The 26,756-nt window shown below is 30.5% G+C and overlaps 2 protein-coding genes across 6 annotated transcripts in view; both read left to right on the top strand.

The window, feature by feature from the left end:
- The window catches only part of myom1a (myomesin 1a (skelemin)), a 64,957-nt gene extending 42,528 nt beyond the window's left edge, over nt 1-22,429 (top strand). For 2 of the 3 annotated variants that reach the window (XM_087811125.1, XM_087811128.1), the window contains 19 exons: nt 10-188; nt 247-361; nt 439-595; nt 664-770; nt 7,960-8,004; nt 8,066-8,202; nt 8,257-8,401; nt 10,545-10,604; nt 10,659-10,726; nt 11,810-11,935; nt 15,402-15,485; nt 15,653-15,740; nt 17,121-17,159; nt 17,215-17,320; nt 19,197-19,360; nt 19,417-19,453; nt 19,556-19,578; nt 21,647-21,702; nt 21,785-22,429. In XM_087811125.1, the coding sequence (XP_087667251.1) occupies nt 10-188; nt 247-361; nt 439-595; nt 664-770; nt 7,960-8,004; nt 8,066-8,202; nt 8,257-8,401; nt 10,545-10,604; nt 10,659-10,726; nt 11,810-11,935; nt 15,402-15,485; nt 15,653-15,740; nt 17,121-17,159; nt 17,215-17,320; nt 19,197-19,360; nt 19,417-19,453; nt 19,556-19,578; nt 21,647-21,702; nt 21,785-22,042 (1,994 nt within the window). In that variant the 3' untranslated portion in view covers nt 22,043-22,429. The remainder of the gene's footprint in view (nt 1-9; nt 189-246; nt 362-438; nt 596-663; nt 771-7,959; nt 8,005-8,065; nt 8,203-8,256; nt 8,402-10,544; nt 10,605-10,658; nt 10,727-11,809; nt 11,936-15,401; nt 15,486-15,652; nt 15,741-17,120; nt 17,160-17,214; nt 17,321-19,196; nt 19,361-19,416; nt 19,454-19,555; nt 19,579-21,646; nt 21,703-21,784) is intronic. The other variant, XM_087811127.1, reaches the window with a different exon arrangement.
- A 614-nt stretch (nt 22,430-23,043) lies between these two features.
- lpin2 (lipin 2) overlaps nt 23,044-26,756 on the top strand; it is a 37,390-nt gene continuing 33,677 nt past the window's right edge. For all 3 annotated transcript variants that reach the window (XM_087810581.1, XM_087810579.1, XM_087810582.1), the window contains exon 1: nt 23,044-23,165. The gene's annotated coding sequence lies outside the window, so the exon portion shown is untranslated. The remainder of the gene's footprint in view (nt 23,166-26,756) is intronic.

Genomic DNA, 26,756 nt, shown 5'->3' with positions numbered 1-26,756 from the left:
GTTCACCAGGAGTCCCCGTGGGTCTTCACGTGCTGGAGGTCCGGGACTCCTCGGTCGTGGTCCTCTGGGAGCCGCCCACGTTCAACGGGCGCACGGCGGTCAACGGCTACTACCTGGACGTGAAGGAGGCGAGCGAGGAGAACTGGAGGGCCGTCCACGAGAAGGCGGTCCTGGGCAAGTACATGAAGGTGAGGACCAGAAGGTCACGGCTCCTTCATCTGGAGCTTCATTCTGGATCTTCTCCAGGTGAGCCGACTCACACCCGGTGGGAACTACTTCTTCCGGGTCCGAGCCCAGAACCTCGCCGGAGTCGGGTCGGCGTCCGCGGCTCTGGGTCCGGTGTTGGCCCAGACCCGCCCCGGTCAGTAGAGAAGACGGTTCCTGGACCTTTTCGAAGTAGAACGATCTGACCTTCAATCTGACCTTGACCTCCCGCAGGAACCCAGGAGATCTACGTGGACGTGGACGACGACGGCGTCATCTCCATGGTCTTCGAGTGCGCCGAGCTGAGCCAGGACTCGCAGTTCATCTGGTCCAAGAACTACCGGGAGATCAGCGACACGTCCCGCCTCACCATCGTCACGGAGAAGGGCAGGTCGGTGTCGTCGAGTCTGAACCCGCGACCTTGGAGCCAAGACGGCGCTGACAGGTTCTCGTCTGCAGGTCCAGAGCCATCTTCAACCAGCCCTCCCTGGAGGACCTGGGCACCTTCTCCTGCGTGGTCAGCAGCACTGAAGGAGTCTCGTCCAGCTACACTCTCACCGAGGAAGGTTTGACTCCAATGTTTACTGTTTTTTTTAATGTTTTTATGGACAGAAATACTTTTGTTTCAACAATAACTTCTACGTTTAAATACTTTCATATGGAAGTAAATCAGTGACATCAGAATATTTCATACATTTAGTTGCATTTTAAGATTATTTTAAAGTAATGTAATGATTTCTATAGTGAAGGTTAAATTATTATTATTATTTAAAGAATTAAATACAGAAAATGTCAAAAATCGTCACATGATCTATTATAACAACATTTTTATATATTGAAGTCAAAATGTTTATTACTTGAATTAAAATATCAAACTCTATATTTAAAATATATATTTTAATTGAATTAAATAAATTAAAAACTAATTTTATATCTAAATATTGAATTCAATTTGAAAATAATTTAATGCTTAAAAAAAAGGCAACATTTCCATAAAATAGTCAAAAGTTTCGACCTTTAAATGTTTTTATGGACAGAAATACTTTTGTTTCAACAATAACTTCTACGTTTAAATACTTTCATATGGAAGTAAATCAGTGGCTTCAGAATATTTCATACATTTAGTTGCATTTTAAGATTATTTATAATTAATGTAATGATTTCTATAGTGAAGGTTAAATTATTATTATTATTTAAAGAATTAAATACAGAAAATGTCACAAATCGTCACATGATCTATTATAACAACCTTTTTATATATTGAAGTCAAAATGTTTATTATATTATATTATATTTAAAATATATATTCTAATTGAATTAAATAAATAAAAAAATAATTTTATATTTAAATATTGAATTCAATTTGAAAATAATTTAATGCTTAAAAAAAACATTTCCATAAAATAGTCAAAAGTTTCGACCTTTAAATGTTTTTATGGACAGAAATACTTTTGTTTCAACAATAACTTCTACGTTTAAATACTTTCATATGGAAGTAAATCAGTGACATCAGAATATATAATACATTTAGTTGCATTTAAGATTATTTTTAAGTAATGTAATGATTTCTATAGTAAAAGGTTAAATTATTATTATTATTATTTAAAGAATTAAATACAGAAAATGTCACAAATCGTCACATGATCTATTATAACAACATTTTTATATATTGAAGTCAAAATGTTTATTATATTATATTATATTTAAAATATATATTCTAATTGAATTAAATAAATTAAAAACGAATTTTATATCTAAATATTGAATTCAATTTGAAAATAATGTAATGCTTAAAAAAAAGGCAACATTTCCATAAAATAGTCAAAAGTTTCGACCTTTAAATGTTTTTATGGACAGAAATACTTTTTGTTTCAACAATAACTTCTACGTTTAAATACTTTCATATGGAAGTAAATCAGTGGCTTCAGAATATATAATACATTTAGTTGCATTTAAGATTATTTATAATTAATGTAATGATTTCTATAGTGAAAGTTTAAATTATTATTATTATTATTTAAAGAATTAAATACAGAAAATGTCACAAATCGTCACATGATCTATTATAACAACATTTTTATATTGAAGTCAAAATGTTTATTATTTGAATTAAAATATCAAACTCTATATTTAAAATATATATTTTATTTGAATTAAATAAATTAAAAACTAATTTTATATTTAAATATTGAATTCAATTTGAAAATAATTTAATGCTTAAAAAAAAGGCAACATTTCCACAAAATAGTCAAAAGTTTCGACCTTTAAATGTTTTTATGGACAGAAATACTTTTGTTTCAACAATAACTTCTACGTTTAAATACTTTCATATGGAAGTAAATCAGTGACATCAGAATATTTCATACATTTAGTTGCATTTTAAGCTTATTTATAATTAATGTAATGATTTCTATAGTGAAGGTTAAGTTATTATTATTATTTAAAGAATTAAATACAGAAAACGTCACAAATCGTCACATGATCTATTATAACAACCTTTTTATATATTGAAGTCAAAATGTTTATTATATTATATTATATTTAAAATATATATTCTAATTGAATTAAATAAATTAAAAACTAATTTTATATCTAAATATTGAATTAAATTTGAAAATAATTTAACGCTTAAAAAAAAGGCAACATTTCCATAAAATAGTCAAAAGTTTCGACCTTTAAATGTTTTTATGGACAGAAATACTTTTGTTTCAACAATAATTTCTACGTTTAAATACTTTCATATGGAAGTAAATCAGTGACATCAGAATATTTCATACATTTAGTTGCATTTAAGATTATTTTTAATTAATGTAATGATTTCTATAGTGAAGGTTAAATTATTATTATTATTTAAAGAATTAAATACAGAAAATGTCACAAATCGTCACATGATCTATTATAACAACATTTTTATATATTGAAGTCAAAATGTTTATTATTTGAATTAAAATATCAAACTCTATATTTAAAATATATATTTTAATTGAATTAAATAAATTAAAAAATAATTTTATATTTAAATATTGAATTCAATTTGAAAATAATTTAATGCTTAAAAAAAACATTTCCATAAAATAGTCAAAAGTTTCGACCTTTAAATGTTTTTATGGACATAAATACTTTTGTTTCAACAATAACTTCTACGTTTAAATACTTTCATATATTGAAGTAAATCAGTGACATCAGAATATATAATACATTTAGTTGCATTTTAAGCTTATTTCTAATTAATGTAATGATTTATATAGTGAAGGTTAAGTTATTATTATTATTTAAAGAATTAAATACAGAAAATGTCAAAAATCGTCACATGATCTATTATAACAACATTTTTATATTGAAGTCAAAATGTTTATTATATTATATTATATTTAAAATATATATTCTAATTGAATTAAATAAATTAAAAAATAATTTTATATTTAAATATTGAATTCAATTTGAAAATAATTTAATGCTTAAAAAAAAGGCAACATTTCCATAAAATAGTCAAAAGTTTCGACCTTTAAATGTTTTTATGGACAGAAATACTTTTGTTTCAACAATAACTTCTACGTTTAAATACTTTCATATGGAAGTAAATCAGTGACATCAGAATATTTCATACATTTAGTTGCATTTTAAGAATATTTTTAAGTAATGTAATGATTTCTATAGTGAAGGTTAAGTTATTATTATTATTTAAAGAATTAAATACAGAAAATGTCACAAATCGTCACATGATCTATTATAACAACATTTTTATATATTGAAGTCAAAATGTTTATTATATTATATTATATTTAAAGTATATATTCTAATTGAATTAAATAAATTAAAAACGAATTTTATATCTAAATATTGAATTCAATTTGAAAATAATTTAATGCTTAAAAAAAAGGCAACATTTCCACAAAATAGTCAAAAGTTTCGACCTTTTAATGTTTTTATGGACAGAAATACTTTTGTTTCAACAATAACTTCTATGTTTAAATACTTTCATATGGAAGTAAATCAGTGACATCAGAATATTTCATATATTTAGTTGCATTTTAAGATTATTTTTAAGTAATGTAATGATTTCTATAGTGAAGGTTAAATTATTATTATTATTTAAAGAATTAAATACAGAAAATGTCAAAAATCGTCACATGATCTATTATAACAACCTTTTTATATATTGAAGTCAAAATGTTTATTATATTATATTTAAAATATATATTCTAATTGAATTAAATAAATTAAAAACGAATTTTATATTTAAATATTGAATTCAATTTGAAAATAATTTAATGCTTAAAAAAAAGGCAACATTTCCATAAAATAGTCAAAAGTTTCGACCTTTAAATGTTTTTATGGACAGAAATACTTTTGTTTCAACAATAACTTCTACGTTTAAATACTTTCATATGGAAGTAAATCAGTGACATCAGAATATATAATACATTTAGTTGCATTTTAAGCTTATTTATAATTAATGTAATGATTTCTATAGTGAAGGTTAAATTATTATTATTATTTAAAGAATTAAATACAGAAAATGTCAAAAATCGTCACATGATCTATTATAACAACCTTTTTATATATTGAAGTCAAAATGTTTATTATATTATATTATATTTAAAATATATATTCTAATTGAATTAAATAAATTAAAAAAATAATTTTATATTTAAATATTGAATTCAATTTGAAAATAATTTAATGCTTAAAAAAAAGGCAACATTTCCATAAAATAGTCAAAAGTTTCGACCTTTAAATGTTTTTATGGACAGAAATACTTTTGTTTCAACAATAACTTCTACGTTTAAATACTTTCATATGGAAGTAAATCAGTGACATCAGAATATTTCATACATTTAGTTACATTTTAAGATTATTTCTAAGTAATGTAATGATTTCTATAGTGAAGGTTAAATTATTATTATTATTTAAAGAATTAAATACAGAAAATGTCACAAATCGTCACATGATCTATTATAACAACCTTTTTATATATTGAAGTCAAAATGTTTATTATATTATATTATATTTAAAATATATATTCTAATTGAATTAAATAAATTAAAAACTAATTTTATATCTAAATATTCAAATTTGAAAATAATTTAATGCTTTAAAAAAAGGCAACATTTCCATAAAATAGTCAAAAGTTTCGACCTTTAAATGTTTTTATATATTGAAGTCAAAATGTTTATTACTTAAATTAAAATATCAAACTCTATATTTAAAATATATATTTTAATTGCAATAAATAAATTAAAAACAAACGAAATCTTTAAATATTGAATTCAATTTGAAAATAATTTAATGCTTAAAAAAAGGGCAACATTTCCATAAAATAGTCAAAAGTTTGACCTTTTTTTAATGTTTTAATTCAACCATAAATACAGCATACATGATGAATTTCCTTGTATTAAAGACACAACAAGGAGAAAAGCACGCAAAACTTGAATTATTGTTTTTTTACGACTCATATATTCTTTGTGACAGCGCCATCTGCAGTCCTGGAGGTGTTATCAGAATTTATTTCCAGGATTGTAAAAACAAATAGTTTTTTTGTGTGTTTTTTTATATATATATATTGAAAAGAAACAGTATAGAATAGAACAAACGACTTTAATATGATATGTTAAATAAAACAAGTGACTCACACATTAAAATTAACTGAATTAATTAATTGAATTATCAGCAAAAATGTAATAAAAAAAACATTTATTTACTTGTTTATTTTTTAACTTTTAAACATAAACAACTTTTCTAACATTCATTTGTGTTTGTTCATGTGTTGAATCATTCATTTGTGTTTGTTCACGTGTTGAATCATTCATTTGTGTTTGTTCACGTGTTGAATCATTCATTTGTGTTTGTTCATGTGTTGAATCATTAATTTGTGTTTGTTCATGTGTTGAATCATTCATTTGTGTTTGTTCATGTGTTGAATCATTAATTTGTGTTTGTTCATGTGTTGAATCATTCATTTGTGTTTGTTCATGTGTTAAATCATTCATTTGTGTTTGTTCACGTGTTGAATCATTCATTTGTGTTTGTTCACGTGTTGAATCATTCATTTGTGTTTGTTCATGTGTTGAATCATTCATTTGTGTTTGTTCACGTGTTGAATCATTCATTTGTGTTTGTTCACGTGTTGAATCATTCATTTGTGTTTGTTCACGTGTTGAATCATTCATTTGTGTTTGTTCACGTGTTGAATCATTTGTGTTTGTTCACGTGTTGAATCATTCATTTGTGTTTGTTCATGTGTTGAATCATTCATTTGTGTTTGTTCACGTGTTGAATCATTCATTTGTGTTTGTTCACGTGTTGAATCATTCATTTGTGTTTGTTCACGTGTTGAATCATTCATTTGTGTTTGTTCATGTGTTGAATCATCCATTTGTGTTTGTTCACGTGTTGAATCATTTGTGTTTGTTCACGTGTTGAATCATTCATTTGTGTTTGTTCATGTGTTGAATCATTAATTTGTATTTGTTCACGTGTTGAATTATTTGTGTTTGTTCACGTGTTGAATCATTCATTTGTGTTTGTTCATGTGTTGAATCATTAATTTGTATTTGTTCACGTGTTGAATCATTTGTGTTTGTTCACGTGTTGAATCATTTGTGTTTGTTCACCTGTTGAATCATTCATTTGTGTTTGTTCATGTGTTGAATCATTAATTTGTATTTGTTCACATGTTGAATTATTTGTGTTTGTTCACGTGTTGAATCATTCATTTGTGTTTGTTCACGTGTTGAATCATTCATTTGTGTTTGTTCACGTGTTGAATCATTCATTTGTGTTTGTTCACGTGTTGAATCATTCATTTGTGTTTGTTCACGTGTTGAATCATTTGTGTTTGTTCACGTGTTGAATCATTCATTTGTGTTTGTTCATGTGTTGAATCATTCATTTGTGTTGGTTCACGTGTTGAATCATTCATTTGTGTTTGTTCACGTGTTGAATCATTTGTGTTTGTTCACGTGTTGAATCATTCATTTGTGTTTGTTCACGTGTTGAATCATTCATTTGTGTTTGTTCACGTGTTGAATCATTCATTTGTGTTTGTTCACGTGTTGAATCATTTGTGTTTGTTCACGTGTTGAATCATTTGTGTTTGTTCACGTGTTGAATCATTAATTTGTGTTCGTTCATGTGTTGAATCATTCATTTGTGTTTGTTCACGTGTTGAATCATTTGTGTTTGTTCACGTGTTGAATCATTCATTTGTGTTTGTTCATGTGTTGAATCATTAATTTGTATTTGTTCACGTGTTGAATTATTTGTGTTTGTTCACGTGTTGAATCATTCATTTGTGTTTGTTCATGTGTTGAATCATTAATTTGTATTTGTTCACGTGTTGAATCATTCATTTGTGTTTGTTCACGTGTTGAATCATTTGTGTTTGTTCACGTGTTGAATCATTCATTTGTGTTTGTTCATGTGTTGAATCATTAATTTGTATTTGTTCACGTGTTGAATTATTTGTGTTTGTTCACGTGTTGAATCATTCATTTGTGTTTGTTCATGTGTTGAATCATTAATTTGTATTTGTTCACGTGTTGAATCATTCATTTGTGTTTGTTCACGTGTTGAATCATTTGTGTTTGTTCACGTGTTGAATCATTCATTTGTGTTTGTTCATGTGTTGAATCATTAATTTGTGTTTGTTCATGTGTTGAATCATTAATTTGTGTTTGTTCATGTGTTGAATCATTCATTTGTGTTTGTTCACGTGTTGAATCATTTGTGTTTGTGATCTTCTCGTCTCCTCAGGCCTGATGCGTCTCCTGGACCTGAGCCACGAGCACAAGTTTCCTGGTCAGAAGAAAGTCTCTTAAAAACCTTCTGATCTCGACACTAAACCCTCGTCTCTCTGCAGTGATTCCCTTCAAGCAGGACATGTCCATGGAGCTCCTGGAAAAAGGTCGCGTCCGGTTCTGGACGCAGGTGGAGAAATGTTCGTCGGCGTGCGACGTGGAGTACGTGTTCAACGACGTCATCGTGACCCAGGGACAGGTAGATGTTTCTCATCACTTCCTGTGTCCTGGACTGACGTTCGTCTCCTTCAAGAAATACTCCATGAGCTTCGACAAGTCCAGCGGCATCATCGAGATGTTCATGGACTCCCTGGAGGTCAGCGACGAGGGAACCTTCACCTTCAACCTGGTGGACGGGAAAGCGAAGGGAACCACGAGTCTGGTGCTGATCGGTGAAGGTGAGATTCTTCTCTAATGGTTTTTATCACGTGTTTGTTTGTTGTTTATGCTTCTATGAACACGCTTTTGATGTAGTTTCGATGTTTGTCCATGTGGGGGCAGCAAACGACCACCAATGACAACTGTGACTCACGTTTGATTAGTAGAGGAAGTGATTTTTAGGACTTTTTAAATGTATTATTATTATATTCACACATTACATTATATTATAAAGTGTAGCGCAAAATAAAAGACATAAAAGGAAACAAAAATACAAACATATACGTGTATTGGTGCCTTGTAAATAAATAAAAATAATAATTAAAATGAATTATTATTATGATATAAAAGTAAAGTGTCGCCAGGGGTTCTACTATGCATCTGAAGTGCGGCCCCTGGATAGTTTATGGCCCTCGTGGTCAAAGATATCTTCAAAGATCTTGAAGTAACTTTAAATTATTATATTATTATTATTTTGAGTTCTATTTTTCATTACCAGTCTTTAAATATGATAATAGGGTTTATGTTCAAGGACTTTTGTCGCTGCTTTATCTTCATTTTTATCATTATTTAATGACCTTCGAATGATTCAAGTAAATAAATAAATATATATTATATATATATATATATAATATATATAATATATATATTAAAAAAATTTGGAAAGGAAGTACTTCTTTTTTTTTCAATATTAATTCTAGCAGATTTATTTATAGTTTACACGCCTGTATTTATTTTTGCTTGACGGCCCCTCATGACTGTCGATGTATAAAATGTGGCCCTCGAGGAAAAAGTAGTTTAATCTTAAATTGAGGCTCTTTTTTGTTAAAAGTAATGTTTAATATATTTCAAGTATTGATGAGTTTCAATGATGAATCCAATCGAGTATGTTTTTTTTTAGGTTAACAAAATTCAGATCCATATTATGATTATTTTGACCAATTAAATCAGACCTTTGACTTTTATTTATTATAATTAAATGCTTTTTATTTTATATATTATTTATTTGTATTATTCTTTACTCGTTCAACTCATGACTACAGAGCTTTTATTTCCAGACTTTTGAGTATTTATTGCTCCTCAAAAAGATGAAAGTCAATATAAAAATATCTTAAAAAGTGCTTTTGCATCATATTTTTGGAAGTTTTATAAAATACAATGGAATGATAGTTTTAACCAATTTAGCTTTAGGTTTTATTTGAACTATTTTTTATTTTAGTGATTCCATTATTTCATAATTTTCATTTTTTGCTTGATCGCTTCATAACATTCATGATATAAACTGTGAGGAAAATGTAAAACTTCATGTAAAAAACGATCAATTTTATTATTATTCTTTGTTTTCTGTTATTATAATTATTATTATTAGTATATGCTATAATTATATTTTAATTTTTTTTAATTATTTAAGTTATATATACTCATTTTGTAGCGGATCAGTTAGCAAAGGTGACCCAGAAGCGAAGGATAATAAGTTACCAGGAGGTTCAAGAAAGACGGTTCAGTAATCACACAAAAAACACAATGTAACACACAAAACGTCCACAAGATGGCGTCCAAAGTTCAGAGTATATCAAATCTCAGTCTTTACGAGTCCAATTAAAAACCAGAAGTCCAAGAAAACCAAAGCAAGGCACGAGAGTCACTACAAAATACAAAAAGGTAAAAATTAAAACCAGAACTTAAAGGAAAACAAAGCAGTAACGGAAACACAGGAAAAGACACGTTACATTTTTGTGTTTTCGTCATATTTCGCTTGATGTTCTTGAAGGTCACGGCATAAAACAGACCTGGCCCGGGGGCCACATGCGGCCCTTTGACTGTGTTTATTTTCCCCTCCTTTTTGTGTGTAATTTTTTGAGTATATATTAAACAAACAAAAAAAAGAAACTCATATATACAAGAATAAAATTACAGTTTATTTATCTTAATAAATGTCACGACCTAATGACAAATGTCCTTTTTTTTAAAGGGATTTTCTCGTTTTTCGTTTTACTTGACGGTCCCTAACAATATTCACAGAATTTAAAGTGGCCCTTGAAGAATTATAATATTTAATTCTAATTCAAACACATTTATAACGTCACTGACGGCAACAATAGTTTAAATAAAGATGTTAGTTTGTGATCTAAGGTTTTAAACTGTCAATCATTTGTCAATCAGAGTTCCGGGAGCTCCAGAAGAAATCTCAGTTCGAACACGCCGAGTGGCTCCGCAAACAAGGTAGGATTCTCTCCTGGAGATCCTGGTCCAGAACTTGACGTGGATCTGCTGCAGGTCCTCACTTCGTGGAGTACTTGAGCTTCGCCGTGACGTCGGCCTGCGACGTGTTGCTGACGTGCAGAGTAAGAAACTAGTTGGACGTCTTCACCCGTCCGTCCTCACCTGTCCGTCCTCACCTGTCTGTCTTCACCCGTCTGTCCTCCCCTGTCTGTCCTCCCCTGTCTGTCCTCACCCGTCCGTCCTCACCTGTCCGTCCTCACCTGTCCGTCCTCCCCTGTCTGTCCTTCCCTGTCTGTCCTCCCCTGTCTGTCTTCACCCGTCTGTCCTCCCCTGTCTGTCCTCACCCGTCCGTCCTCACCTGTCCGTCCTCACCCGTCCGTCCTCCCCTGTCTGTCCTCCCCTGTCTGTCTTCACCCGTCTGTCCTCACCCGTCCGTCCTCATCCGTCCGTTCTCACCTGTCCGTCCTCACCCGTCCGTCCTCCCCTGTCTGTCCTCCCCTGTCTGTCTTCACCCGTCTGTCCTCACCCGTCTGTCCTTCCCTGTCTGTCCTCACCTGTCTGTCCTCACCCGTCTGTCCTCCCCTGTCTGTCCTCACCTGTCTGTCCTCACCTGTCTGTCCTCACCCGTCCGTCTTCACCCATCCATCCTCACCTGTCCATCCTCACCCGTCCGTCCTCACCCGTCTGTCCTCACCCGTCTGTCCTTCCCTGTCTGTCCTCACCCGTCCGTCCTCACCTATCCTTCCTCAACTGTCCGTCCTCACCCGTCTGATCTCACCCGTCCGTCCTCACCCGTCTGTCCTCACCCATCCGTCCTCACCTGTCCGTCCTCCCCTGTCTGTCTCTACCCGTCCGTCCTTCCCTGTCTGTCCTCACCCGTCCATCCTCACCCATCCGTCCTCACCCGTCCGTCCTCCCCTGTCTGTCTTCACCCGTCCGTCCTTCCCTGTCTGTCCTCACCCGTCCATCCTCACCCATCCGTCCTCACCCGTCTGTCCTCACCCGTCCATCCTCACCCATCCGTCCTCACCCGTCCGTCCTCCCCTGTCTGTCTTCACCCGTCCGTCCTTCCCTGTCTGTCCTCACCCGTCCGTCCTCACCCATCCGTCCTCACCCGTCCGTCCTTCCCTGTCTGTCCTCACCCATCCATCCTCACCCATCCGTCCTCACCCGTCCGTCCTAAACCCAATCGTCTCGCCCGACAGATCGGGAACATCCGAGCCGAGACGGAGGTGGTCTGGTCAAAGGACGCCATCGAGATCTGCGAGGGCGACGAGGGCGCCGAGAAGATCGAGAGCCAGGACGGCGTGTTGACCTTCAACATCGGAAAGGTCGGGGGTCACTCAGGGCGAGACGTTCACATCAGGACTGTGGAGCGTAGAGGCTAAGATGCATGATTGACAGCTTTTGATAGTCTTAGCTTATTTCAACCGTCCCTCTCTGACGCACGCTCACATGTGACGCTGGTGCTGAACTCATGTTTGGTCCCTAAAGAGTCCATTTGTTTGATATTTATATTTTATACTACACAGTTTTTGACCTATACTATACTTGATGATAGAAATGTTTTTGAAATTTTCTAAAATCAAACAAAAACCAAAATGTTTCGACCAAAATATGATGAAATTACAATATATTTTTATTCCAATTATTGTCTATTACTCCTCCACTGATGAACGAAAATAGCAAATTGTATTTTTTATTCTTATAGAAGAGGAAACCATTAATAAAAAAAAAAATGGAAATAAAAAAGAAATTATTCTGAAATTATTCAATTTTTCTTAATTAAACGTTTTAAAAAATATCTTAATAAATTCAACCTTTAATTTAAAAGCTATACAATTTAATTAGTAAAAAGATATAAATTGCTTAAAAAATTGTTTTTAACTTAAATATTTCAATGTTTTTTCAAGCAATTCACATTTCTTTTTAATAATTAAATTCTATAATTTCTATATTAAAGGTTGAATTAATTTTAGTTTTTTAAACCATTTAATAAAAAAAAACTCTTTTATATACCATTTAATTAAGAAAATTGAACCTTTTCAAAATGTTTGTTTTTTATTACAATGTTTTTTGAGCAATTAATATTTTTTACTAATTAAATTATGTAATTTCTACATTAAAGGTTGAATGTATTTTTGTTTTTTAAACCATTTAATTAAAAAAATTCTTAAACTTTTTTTTTCAAGCAACTCACATTTTTTTAATAATTAAATTCCATCATTTTTATATCAAAGGTTGAATTAATTTCGATTTTCTTTAAAAAACAAACATTTAATTAAGAAAATTGAAAATGTATTTATTTATTTTATTTATAACAATGTTTTCTTAAGCAATTAATGTATTTTTAATAATTAAATTCTATAATTTCTATATTAAAGGTTGAATTAATTTTAGTTTTAAACCATTTAATAAAAAAAAACTCTTTTATATACCATTTAATTAAGAAAATTGAACCTTTTCAAAATGTTTGTTTTTTATTACAATGTTTTTTGAGCAATTAATATTTTTTACTAATTAAATTATGTAATTTCTACATTAAAGGTTGAATGTATTTTTGTTTTTTAAACCATTTAATTAAAAAAAATCTTAAATATTTTAATGTTTTTTCAAGCAACTCACATTTTTTTAATAATTAAATTCCATCATTTTTATATCAAAGGTTGAATTAATTTCGATTTTCTTTAAAAAACAAACATTTAATTAAGAAAATTGAATTTTTTTTTTTTTTTTTTTTTTTTATAACAATGTTTTCTTAAGCAATTAATATATTTTTAACAATTAAATTCTATAATTTCTATATTAAAGGTTGAATTAATTTTAGTTTTTTAAACCATTTAATAAAAAAAAACTCTTTTATATACCATTTAATTAAGAAAATTGAACCTTTTCAAAATGTTTGTTTTTTATTACAATGTTTTTTGAGCAATTAATATTTTTTACTTATTAAATTATGTAATTTCTACATTAAAGGTTGAATGTATTTTTGTTTTTTAAACCATTTAATTAAAAAAATTCTTAAATATTTTTTTTCAAGCAACTCACATTTTTTGAATAATTAAATTCCATCATTTTTATATCAAAGGTTGAATTAATTTCGATTTTCTTTAAAAAACAAACATTTAATTAAGAAAATTGAAAATTGATTTTTTTTTTTTTAATATATATAACAATGTTTTCTTAAGCAATTAATATATTTTTAATAATTAAATTCTATAATTTCTATATTAAAGGTTGAATTAATTGTATTTGTTATACCATTTAATTAAAAAAATTGAATATTTCAAAAGTTTTGTTTTTTATTTGAATGTTTTTTAAGCAATTAATATTTTTTAAATAATTAAATTCTATAATTTCTATATTAAAGGTTGAATTAATTTTATTTGTTATACCATTTAATTAAGAAAATTTTAACATTTCAAAAGTTTTTGTTTTTTATTTGAATGTTTTTTAAGCAATTCATATTTTTTACATATTAAATTATGTAATTTCTACATTAAAGGTTGAATGTATTTTTGTTTTTTAAACCATTTAATTAAAAAAATTCTTAAATATTTTTTTTCAAGCAACTCACATTTTTTTAATAATTAAATTCCATCATTTTTATATCAAAGATTGAATTAATTTCGATTTTCTTTAAAAAACAAACATTTAATTAAGAAAATTGAATTTTTTTTTTTTTTATAACAATGTTTTCTTAAGCAATTAATATATTTTTAATAATTAAATCTATAATTTCTATTTTAAAGGTTGAATTAATTGTATTTGTTATACCATTTAATTAAGAAAATTGAAAATTTCAAAAGTTTTGTTTTTTATTTGAATGTTTTTTAAGCAATTAATATATTTTTAATAATTAAATTCTATAATTTCTATATTAAAGGTTGAATTAATTTTATTTGTTATACCTTTTAATTAAGAAAATTGAACATTTCAAAAGTTTTGTTTTTTATTTGAATGTTTTTTAAGCAATTCATATTTTTTACATATTAAATTATGTAATTTCTACATTAAAGGTTGAATATATTTTTGTTTTTTAAACCATTTAATTAAAAAAAATCTTAAATATTTTAATGTTTTTTCAAGCAACTCACATTTTTTGAATAATTAAATTCCATCATTTTTATATCAAAGGTTGAATTAATTTCGATTTTCTTTAAAAAACAAACATTTAATTAAGAAAATTGTTGTTTTTTTAAAAAAAATTTATAACAATGTTTTCTTAAGCAATTAATATATTTTTAATAATTAAATTTATAATTTATATTTTAAAGGTTGAATTAATTTTATTTGTTATACCATTTAATAAAGAAAATTGAACATTTCAAAAGTTTTTGTTTTTTATTTGAATGTTTTTTAAGCAATTAATATATTTTTAATAATTAAATTCTATAATTTCTATATTAAAAGTTGAATTAATTGTATTTGTTATACCATTTAATTAAGAAAATTGAACATTTCAAAAGTTTTGTTTTTTTATTTGAATGTTTTGTAAGCAATTAATATTTTTTAAATAATTAAATTATACAATTTCTACATAAAAGGTTGAATTAATTTAGATTAATTTTTTAAAAAGCATTTAAATAAATAAAACTGAAGGATCCAGATGGATTTCTTCGGCTCTGGTTCTCACCGTCGTCACCTGCGACTCGTGCGCCTCATCATCTCCATCATTAACACTCTCTCGTCACGTGACCATCACTGACCGAGGGGAGGGACGGCGCATGTTCGGAGGGACGGCCTGTTCATCGCCACTCCTGGCTCCGTCTAATCTGTCGTCTGTCTGATCCACAGTGGGTTAATAAGCAGGACAAACTGAGAGAGCGAGAGAGAAAAAAGCCGCCGGTCGACGATGCTGCTGCGACGCCGAGAGCCAAAGTCTGGACATAAGTTCTCGCCTATGATTCACGTTCAGGCCCAAAGCATCCTGGGCCAGAGAAAAGCTCTGGCTTTTTTCTGCTGTTGTTGTTGTTGTTGTTGTTGTTGTTGTTGTTGTTGACGCCGATGCTGCAGAACCAACGCTAACTCGAGTCCAAACCTTCCAGATCTCCAGGGCGGACGCCGGCATTTACGAGGTTTTCCTGCAGGACGACCGAGGACGAGACACGAGTCGCTTCGACCTCACGGACGCAGGTGAAGAGACGCCATGTTTTATATTCCATTGTTACTCATTATTTATTGTTATTCATTTATTATTTAATATTTATTATTGTTACTCAATTACTTTTTAAAAATCAGGATATTTAACTCTCTACTTTAAATATCCTGATGCTAATCCGTAGTGTGTTTTTCTTCTCGTGTGTTTTTTATTTTATTTTTTTCCGTTTTTTATTTCTATTTTATTTTATTTTTATTCTATTTTATTTTGTTAATAGTGTCATATTTCTAATTTTGTAAATAATTTGTATATTCTTAAGATCGTTTTTATTTTATTTTGTATTATCTCTTTTATTATTTCTTTTTTCTTGCACTTTATTTTTTTCAACTGTGCTGTTGTAAAAGTGTGTTTCCCCTCTGGGGATGAATATTATCTATTCTATTTTCTATTCTATTTTTTAATTATTTTATTTTATTTTTCAAACCATTTAATTAAATAAATTAAAGAAATAATTTTTAATTTTTTTTTAAATAAATTGTTTGTTTTTTTAAATCAAAATAAATTCAACCTTTAATGTTAAAAAAAAAAAATTAATTAATTAATTATATCATAATAACTTAATTGCTTGAAAAACATTGATTACTTTCATAATTATTTGGTTTTTTTTGGGCAATTACTATTTTTTACTAATTCAATTATATAATTTCTACATTAAAGGTTACATTTAGTTTTTTAAACCATTTATTTAAAACAATTCTTAACTATTTCAGTGTTTTTTTAAGCAATTCACTTTTTTATATATATATTTAAATTCTATAATTTTTATATTGTTTTTTTTCAAACAATTTTATTAAGGAAAAGAAACAAAAAATAAATTATTTTGATATATATATAATGTAGAAATTATATATTTTAATTAGTAAATAAAATTAATTGCCCAAAATTTTGAAGTATTTAATGTTTTTTAAGCATTTTTTTTTTACTATTACATTCTTTAATTTGTTTATATTAATTGTTGATTTTGTTTTTAGTGGAATTTTGCAATAATTATTAATATTGACATTAAATTATAATAATAAACTGTAAAAGAAAATTAAAAAAAATTCATATAAAAATGTTAAATGTAATAAACTGTGAAAAATGTAATTCATTATATCAACATTTTATGTTGATTTTTTAAAGGCTACAAATTAAAAAAAAAACTATATATATAATATATTTGATATATAATATCAATTTTAAAAAAGGAATTTTAAATATAACAATTATTGGATAAAAAATGTTTTTTCAAAAAACCTTTCAATATAGAAAAGATTTATTTACATTATATATTTTGAAAAATACTTAAAAAAAACATGATATTTCAATGAAAAATGAGGTTTCAAACGTCAATGAATCCACTGTTGTTTCCTCAGGCTACCAGGTGGTGATGAACGAGCTGTTCCGGGTCATCGGTGAGTCGACCTCCGCACACGCGTGTTCAATCTCTAACGACAACATGTGTCGCAGCAAACTCCTCCACGGAGGTCAAGGTCGTGAGCAGCGAACACGGCATCGTCCTGTACTCCGAGGTCACGTACTACAACGAGGAGCAGCGCGTCAGCTGGATGTACAAGTACGAACCAGTACCTGAACATTATTGTGTTTTTGAAGCAAGTACCATGTTGTCATGACGACAGTTTACAATCAAATCAATCACAGAAACATCAGAGGTTGAGTCAGTTTTGAAGGAAGATTCACTTTCACTTCCTGTTGTCGCTCCGTCACTGAAACACGGAAGAGGTTTTTACTGCGAGTTTTTTATTTTTTAGACATTTAAAATATATTTTTCAGAAATTTTTGCAAAACAGGATTTAAAAAAAAAAAATGTAAGTAACTTTTTTAAGGTGTATTAAAACCGATGAACTCTAATCCACAGATATTTTAAAATATATTTAAGAATATGTTTAATATATATTTTTAAATATATTTGTAATTTATTTGAAAATACATTCTTAAATATATATATATTTTTAACAGTAATTTATTTGTAAATACATTCTTAAATATATATATTTATATTTTTTAAAGTAATTTATTTGTAATTTGTTTGTAAATATATTCTTAAATATATTTATAAATATATTTGTAATTTATTTGAAAATACATTCTTAAATATATATATATTTTTTAACAGTCATTTATTTGTAAATACATTCTTAAATATATATATTTATATTTTTTAAAGTAATTTATTTGTAATTTGTTTGTAAATATATTCTTAAATATATTTATAAATATATTTGTAATTTATTTTTTTTAAATATTCACAAATATATTTTCAAAGAAAGAGTAATTTATTTGTAAATATATATTTACAAATAAATGATAAATATATTTATCATTTATTTGTAAATATATTTAAGAATATATTTAAAAAATAAAATATAATTTATTTATAATATATATATTCTTAAATATATTTAAAAACAAAATGTAATTTATTTGTAAATATATTTACAAGTATATTTACAAATAAATTACATTTTGTTTTTAAATATAATTAAGAATATATTTACAAATAAATTACATTTTGTTTTTAAATATATTTACTTATATATATTATAAATAAATTATATTTTGTTTTTTAAATATATTTACTTATATCTATATTATAAATAAATTATATTTTGTTTTTAAATATATTTACTTATGTATATATTATAAATAAATTATATTTTGTTTTTAAATATATTTACTTATATATATATTATAAATAAATTATATTTTGTTTTTTAAATATATTAACTTATATATATATTATAAATAAATTATATTTTGTTTTTAAATATATTTACTTATGTATATATTATAAATAAATTATATTTTGTTTTTAAATATATTTACTTATATATATATTATAAATAAATTATATTTTGTTTTTAAATAAATTTACTTATATATATATCATAAATAAATTATATTTTGTTTTTTAAATATATTCTTAAATATATTTACAAATAAATTACTCTTTCTTTAAAAAATATATTCATGAATATTTAAAAAAAAAAAATTACAAATATATTTGTAAATATATTTAAAAATATATTTACAAATAAATAATACATTTATTTGTAAATATATTTTTAATTTATATGCTGAAGACGATGTTTAATAAATCTCAGTCTGAACATAATAATAATAATAACAATAATAATAATAATAATAATAATAATAATAATAATAATAATAACAATAACAATAATAATAATAATAATAATAATAATAATAATAACAATAACAATACTAATAATAATAATAATAACAATAATAATAATAATAACGATCACAGTATAAATCAGTGTTTGAAGCTCATGGACGATCAAAAGTCGTTCTATTCAATCAAACGTGTCGATCAAACGTGTCGATCAAACGTGTCAATCAAACGTGTCGATCAAACGTGTCGATCAAACGTGTCAATCAAACGTGTCATGACTCTTCGTCTCCATCAGAGACGCCAAGATGGCGTCCTCCGAGCGCGTGAAGCCAGGTGTGACAGGTGAGCAGCTGTGGCTGCAGATCAACGAGCCCACGGAGAAGGACAAGGGAAAATACACCATCGACGTGTTCGACGGCAAGGACGGCGTGAAGCGCGTCTTCGATCTGTCCGGACGAGGTGAGCGACCTTGACTCTCTGACCTTCTCCCTTTAACCCCGACCTCTGCTCCTCAGCCTGGGAGGAGGCGTTTGAAGAATTCCAGAGACTCAAGTGAGTCCACGACCTTCAACTTCCTGCGTCTATATTTGATCCATCAGAACACACTTCCTGTCATGTGACCTTCTCTGACATGTCTCTCCATCTCCTCGTCAGGGCGGCGGCCATCGCTGAGAGAAGTGAGTGACGGTTCCTTCCAGAGGTCAACGACCTCCACCACTGCATATGTATTTATGGAAGTCATGGAGGACTTTCACCTTTGACCCAGAGACAACACAAGGGATACCACAAACACGTTTGTTCTCGGGCCTCTGGGCCACCTTGACCCAGAGAAAACGCAAGGGATACCACAAACACATTTGTTTTTAAGCCTCCGGGTTACCCTGACTCAGAGACAACACAAGGGATACCACAAACACGTTTGTTCTCGGGCCTCCGGGCCACCTTGACCCAGAGACAACACAAGGGATACCACAAACACATTTGTTTTTAAGCCTCCGGGTTACCCTGACTCAGAGACAACACAAGGGATACCACAAACACGTTTGTTCTCGGGCCTCCGGGTCACCTTGACCCTGATATAACACAAGGGATAAATGAGTTTCTAAACGTCATTCCAGTGGATAATAATCAAGAGAACATTCAAAAAGTATATTTTTACTTCCAGAACATGTTCGTCCAGGAACTACTTCTTGACTCTTATACTTCGAAACTCATGTATTTAAAAACACAAACTCAGTAAAACTGTGTACTGAAACACAGCTTCTCACTCAGAGAAGTCTTTAATTAGTGTCTTTTTTAAATGTAGTAAAAACATCTTTTACATATTTATCGTGTATTTCTAAATATTTGAGCTACTTTCACAGTTTTAAGTTACTTTGAATGAAACAATATTGACTTTTAAAGAAACTCTTAAAGGTAATAATGTCATGTATGTTTAGAGAATACTGGACAAATATTACATTTGATCAACTTTAGAAACACTTTTGTCTACTTATACTACAACTACTTATACCTTTACTACTTATACTACTATTTCTACTTATACATTTACTACTTATACTACTACTTCTACTTCTACCTTTACTACTTATACTACTACTTCTTCTATTATACCTTTACTACTTATAATACTACTAGTTTTACTACTTATCCTTGTACTAATAATTCTACTACTACTTATACTTGTATGTGTTCTACTAATTCTACTACTACTTTTACTACTAATTCACTACTACCTTTACTACTTATACTTGTACTAATAAGTATACTACTACTTATACTTGTGCTGTTACGACTAATTCTACTTCTAATTTTCTTCTTATTCTACTACTACTTATACTTGTACTTGTACTACTAATTCTGCTACTACTTTTACTACTAATTCTAGTACTACTTTTACTTGTACTACTAATCCTACTACTACTTTTACTACTAATTCTAGTACTACTTTTACTTGTACTACTAATTCTACTACTACTTTTACTACTAATTCACTACTACCTTTACTACTTATACTTGTACTACTAATTCTACTAATACTTTTACTACTAATTCTAGTACTACTTTTACTACTTTTACTTGTACTACTAATTCTACTACTACTTTTACTACTAATTCACTACTACCTTTACTACTTATACTTGTACTACTAATTCTACTAATACTTTTACTACTAATTCTAGTACTACTTTTACTACTTTTACTTGTACTACTAATTCTTCTACTACTTTTACTACTAATTCACTACTACCTTTACTACTTATACTTGTACTACTAATTCTACTAATACTTTTACTACTAATTCTAGTACTACTTTTACTACTTTTACTTGTACTACTAATCCTACTACTACTTTTACTTCTACTTTTACTACTAATTCTACTACTGCTTTTACTACTTATTATACTACTACTTTTACTTCTAATAATTGTACTTCTAATTCTATGTTTACTTTTACTACTTATTCAACTTCTTCTTCTTCTTCTTTTTCAACTTTTCCCTTTTTCTTCCTTTTCTTCTTTTCTTCTTCTTCTCAACCTTCTTCACTTCATTTGAACGTCTTCACGTCAGTCGTTCTTCACGTGATGGTGTAGACGTTTCAGTCGTACTTTTGAGTACTTGTCGAGTACTTCGTCAAATACTTTCACATCACCATAGATTCATCGGATGTTATTCTCGTCTTCAAACGTGTTTTCTTGCTGACGGTTGAACTCTTTCCTCTCCACTCGCTCACTTCCTGTCTAGACCGCGCCCGCGTGATCGGTGGGTTGCCAGACGTGGTCGCCATCCAGGAGGGCAAGGTAAACCCCCCCATCTCGCTCGACCTCTGACCTCTGACCCCTGACCCCTGACCCCTGACCCCTCCGTCTCCCCTTCCCACAGTCCCTGAACCTGACGGGCAACGTGTGGGGTGAGCCGGCGCCGGAGGTCTGGTGGGTGAAGAACGACAAGCCCATCGTGTCCGACGCTCACTACACGCTGAAGTTCGAACACGCCAAGTTCGCCAGCATCGCCATCGACGCCGTCACCACCGCCGACTCCGGCAAGTACGCGCTGATGGTGAGGAACAAGTACGGCGAGGAGGCCGGCGCCTTCACCGTCAGCGTCTACAACCCCGAGGAGGAGGAGAAGAAGGACTAGAGCGCCCCCTGCTGGACGACGACGACGACGATGACGAGCCGCTCGGGTTCCTCCTCGCCAAAGGTCGTGTCAAAGGTCAAGTGTTGCGACACGACTAGAGGAAGTGAGTTTGAAAAAATAAATCAACTCTTTCATTGAGAAAAAAAAAAAAGAAGTTTGTTTTACAGCTTTGTTGCTTTTATGTGTAAATACAAGTGTCTGTTCTGTCAACACTTGAGGGAGTTTACAGCAGGTTCGTCCAGGTCTCACGGAGCCAGAGAGAGAGAACGAGTTAAAAGAGGAAGACGAGTCAAGAATGTCATATTTCTGGTTCAAAAACGGACATTTTGTGGTAAAAGAAAGTTCCTGGTTTGTGGTTTTTTGACTCTCCTGGAATAAAAAGTGCTTCAGCGACCTTGATTTTTTTTTTCTTCTTCTCTACCTTCACTAGGAACTAAAACTTTACTTCAGTTTTTTCCACTGGGAATGAAAGTCACGTGAGTCAGTCAGGTAATGACGTCACGACCTCTTGTTGTAGATTAAACTGGGCATTTCTTGGAAATCATGATCGATAATCTAACTGGATCATGAGTCGTCGAGGTCAAAGGTCAGAGCAGCGGAAACTTCGAATCAACAAAAACCCGCTTCAGATGACGCGCACTTTGCCTCGAAATATTTTTGACAGAAATATATATAATACTATTTGAAAAGAAAAAAAAAAGAACAATTTTAATTTATTTTAACGATTAAGATAATAAGTATTTAGTTCACAGAGAGATTCACGTAAAAAAACCCCCCCGATTTTCTGACTAACTTGTTTAAGTCCGCGTTAATTAATTACAGTAATTAATATCAACATCGTATCCGATATCGCACGTGTGAATTAACTATTTTAGTGTAAAAATAAATAGTATATTTGATTTAATCGTGCGCATAGTATAACACGTTTTCCTTACGTCAGAGAGGGGTTCGGACAGAACTCCTCCGGGGCGGACTGCGCGCGCGCACCATCACAGAGCCACTATGGTCCAGCGTCGGACACGTCAGGGGGATTTTTAAGGACTTTTCGCGGCTGGAAAAATGGCAGAAGACTGACGACAATCCTCGTCGCTGCTCGACGGCGCCGCGTGGCTGCGAACAGAAGGTGAATATGGAGAGTTTGTGTCATTTCAGTCGCGTCCGTGTCTGCATCCCATCGTTAGCATCGGCGGTGGCTAACACGTTCAGCTAACCCCGAAGACGTCTTTCAATGCGCGCACGTAGCGGCTTTTAAATCCAAAATATAAACAATCCAACGAGTGACAACGTGAAGAACCTCTCGTTTGTGCGACACGTTTTTGGGATTTACGAGCGTCATTCGTGGACTGGTGATGGTTTGTCGGTTATTTTTATTCAAACGTACCAAAGATGGCGCCCTCTAGAGGCCAGCCGCGTCCCTTCATTTATTTATATTAGAGTCTATTTATTTTTTTTAACCAATATTTTCTCTAAAACTATTTAATTTGATTTTTAAAAATACATCCTTCGTGTATTTATCTTTGAATTTATCTATTGACTGTCCTGGCGACTCGGCTTGTCCGGATGTAAACAAACAATATACAGTTTTATTCGAACTTTAAAATATAATAATATATATTTAAACTTACATGTATGTAAGAGAATGAAGCGAGATATACTTCTAATAATATTTGTTTATGATTTCACTGAATGTTTAGTCATATTATTCATTGTTTCTAAACATGTTTTTGTCTCGTGATTGAAGGTTTTAAAGTTTTATATTAATATGTAACTGATCATAAAGAGAACATTATCAACTGAACTTGATAGTTTTATTTACCTCCTGGCTCAGCACATACTTGTTATCTAACGGTGACGGTGCGGTTATTGACCCTGAACCCTGAAGGATCCGCTTCATTGACTCCAATAAAGAGTGTTTGTGTTTGTTAATACACTTTAGGAGTGTTTGTGTTTATTAATACACTTTAGGTCTCGCGTCATCGTGGTTTCCTTACTGTCCCTGAATGTAACACGACCCACGCTCTGGTCGAGCTGCAGAGAACGTTTTGTGTCTCAATGGAAAAAAACAAAACAAACCTGGATGTTCACGAACATCCCATAATGATCTGTTGCCACCCGATGAATCAGTCTGTGTGTGTGTGTGTGTGTGTGTGTGTGTGTGTGTGTGTGTGTGTTTGAGGATAGTTTCCACTGAACAAAGATTAGAAAATTATCATGATAGAACTTACTCTTTGAATATCTTGATTAAAAAATCTACTACTAATTCTACTACTTCTTATACTTCTACTTTTACGACTAATTTTACTACTTATACTTGTTCTACTAATTCTACTACTACTTATACTGCTACTTTTTTACATTAACTTGTTGTTATAACAATTAACAGAACAAATAAATATAAAAATTTATAATTAAAACCACAAAACATGTAACTTTAAGAACAAGCTTAACGTTTAAAGTGCAGAAAATTAAAAAACAATATTTTGAGGATGAATGAGGTGAAAATAAATACATATAAGTATTGATACTTTGTCAATACTTTTGACAAAAAAAGAGCAGACGATCGTCAAGTAAGAAGAAGAAAGTTATTTATATTTATAGAACGCTTTAGGAAAAACAAACTGAAGGCATTAAAAACTGAAACTAATCGACTACGAAGAACATTTTGTTACGACTTGAACTTTTTAATGTAACAAGTCTTTCCTTGTTTCGTGAACCGATTCAAAAGCGTCTGAGGAGGACGAGTGTGTTTGTCGTCATAACAATTAATGTATATTATTAATAATTCATTTTAATCCATCATTCGTTCAGTTCCCAAACGTGATAGTTTTTCAATAACATGTATTTAAAGGAAGTTTAAATACTCGCCTCAGACGTATTTAAATACTGTTACCAAACAAACTACTTTTCTTCATTTGATCTGTATTAACAAACATTTAAATACGGACGAATATTCTGTCGTTTGTTTTCATTTTAAAAATGAACAAACAAAAAAAAACTACTCATTTTTTGGACTCTATTGTATCATCAGTGTGTGTTGTTTCGTTGGACTCGATTGTATCATCAGTGTGTGTTGTTGTGATGTTTGACTCTATTGTATTATCAGTGTGTGTTGTTGTTTTTGTTGGACTCTATTGTATCATCAGTGTGTGTGTTGTTGTAATGTTTGACTCTATTGTATCATCAGTGTGTGTTGTTGTATTTGTTGGACTCTATTGTATCATCAGTGTGTGTGTTGTTGTGATGTTTGACTCTATTGTATTATCTGTGTGTGTGTTGTGGTGTTGGGCTCTATTGTATCATCAGTGTGTGTGTTGTTGGACTCTATTGTATCCTCACTGTGTGTTGTTGTGTCGTTGGACTCTATTGTATCATCAGTGTGTTGTTGTGATGTTTGACTCTATTGTATCATCAGTGTGTGTTGTTGTGATGTTTGACTCTATTGTATCATCAGTGTGTGTGTTGTGTCGTTGGGCTCTATTGTAAGTAAGTAATATTTATTTATATAGCGCTTTTCGAGACCAGGGTCACAAAGCGCTTAAACAATCAAAACAATACTCAAAAAAGTACATACTTTAAAGATCAAGATAATACTGAGAACAACACAGGAGTTCGAGAAATTCAAGGAAAAGCCTGAACAAATAGAAACGTCTTAAGATGTTTCTTAAAGGAGTCAGTAGACTCCTATCATCAGCTTGTGTGTGTTGTTGTGATGTTTGACTCTATTGTATCATCAGTGTGTGTTGTTGTGATGTTTGACTCTATTGTATCATCAGTGTGTGTTGTTGTGATGTTTGACTCTATTGTATCATCAGTGTGTGTTGTTGTGATGTTTGACTCTATTGTATCATCAGTGTGTGTGTTGTGTTGTTGGACTCTATTGTATCATTAGTGTGTGTTGTTGTGATGTTTGACTCTATTGTATCATCAGCGTGTGTGTTGTGTTGTTGGACTCTATTGTATCATCAGTGTGTTGTTGTGATGTTTGACTCTATTGCATCATCAGTGTGTGTGTTGTGTTGTTGGACTCTATTGTATCATCAGTGTGTGTTGTTGTGATGTTTGACTCTATTGTATCATCAGTGTGGGTTGTTGTGATGTTTGACTCTATTGTATCATCAGTGTGTGTTGTTGTGATGTTTGACTCTATTGTATCATCAGTGTGTGTTGTTGTGATGTTTGACTCTATTGTATCATCAGTGTGTGTTGTTGCGATGTTTGACTCTATTGTATCATCAGTGTGTGTCGTTGGACTCTATTGTATCATCAGTGTGTGTTGTTTTGATGTTTGACTCTATTGTATCATCAGTGTGTGTGTTGTGTTGTTGGACTCTATTGTATCATCAGTGTGTTGTGGTGATGTTTGACTCTATTGTATCATCAGTGTGTGTTGTTGTGATGTTTGACTCTATTGTATCATCAGTGTGTGTGTTGTGTTGTTGGACTCTATTGTATCATCAGTGTGTTGTTGTGATGTTTGACTCTATTGTATCATCAGTGAGTGTTGTTGTGATGTTTGACTCTATTGTATCATCAGTGTGTGTCGTTGGACTCTATTGTATCATCAGTGTGTGTTGTTTTGATGTTTGACTCTATTGTATCATCAGTGTGTGTGTTGTGTTGTTGGACTCTATTGTATCATCAGTGTGTTGTGGTGATGTTTGACTCTATTGTATCATCAGTGTGTGTTGTTGTGATGTTTGACTCTATTGTATCA

This window comes from Callionymus lyra, chromosome 16 (genome assembly GCF_982586985.1).
Source record: "Callionymus lyra chromosome 16, fCalLyr1.hap1.1, whole genome shotgun sequence".
In the NCBI taxonomy this organism is placed as follows: domain Eukaryota; kingdom Metazoa; phylum Chordata; class Actinopteri; order Syngnathiformes; family Callionymidae; genus Callionymus; species Callionymus lyra.
The sequence above is the reverse complement of the archived record's forward strand: the minus strand, read 5'-3'. Positions and strand labels throughout refer to the sequence as shown.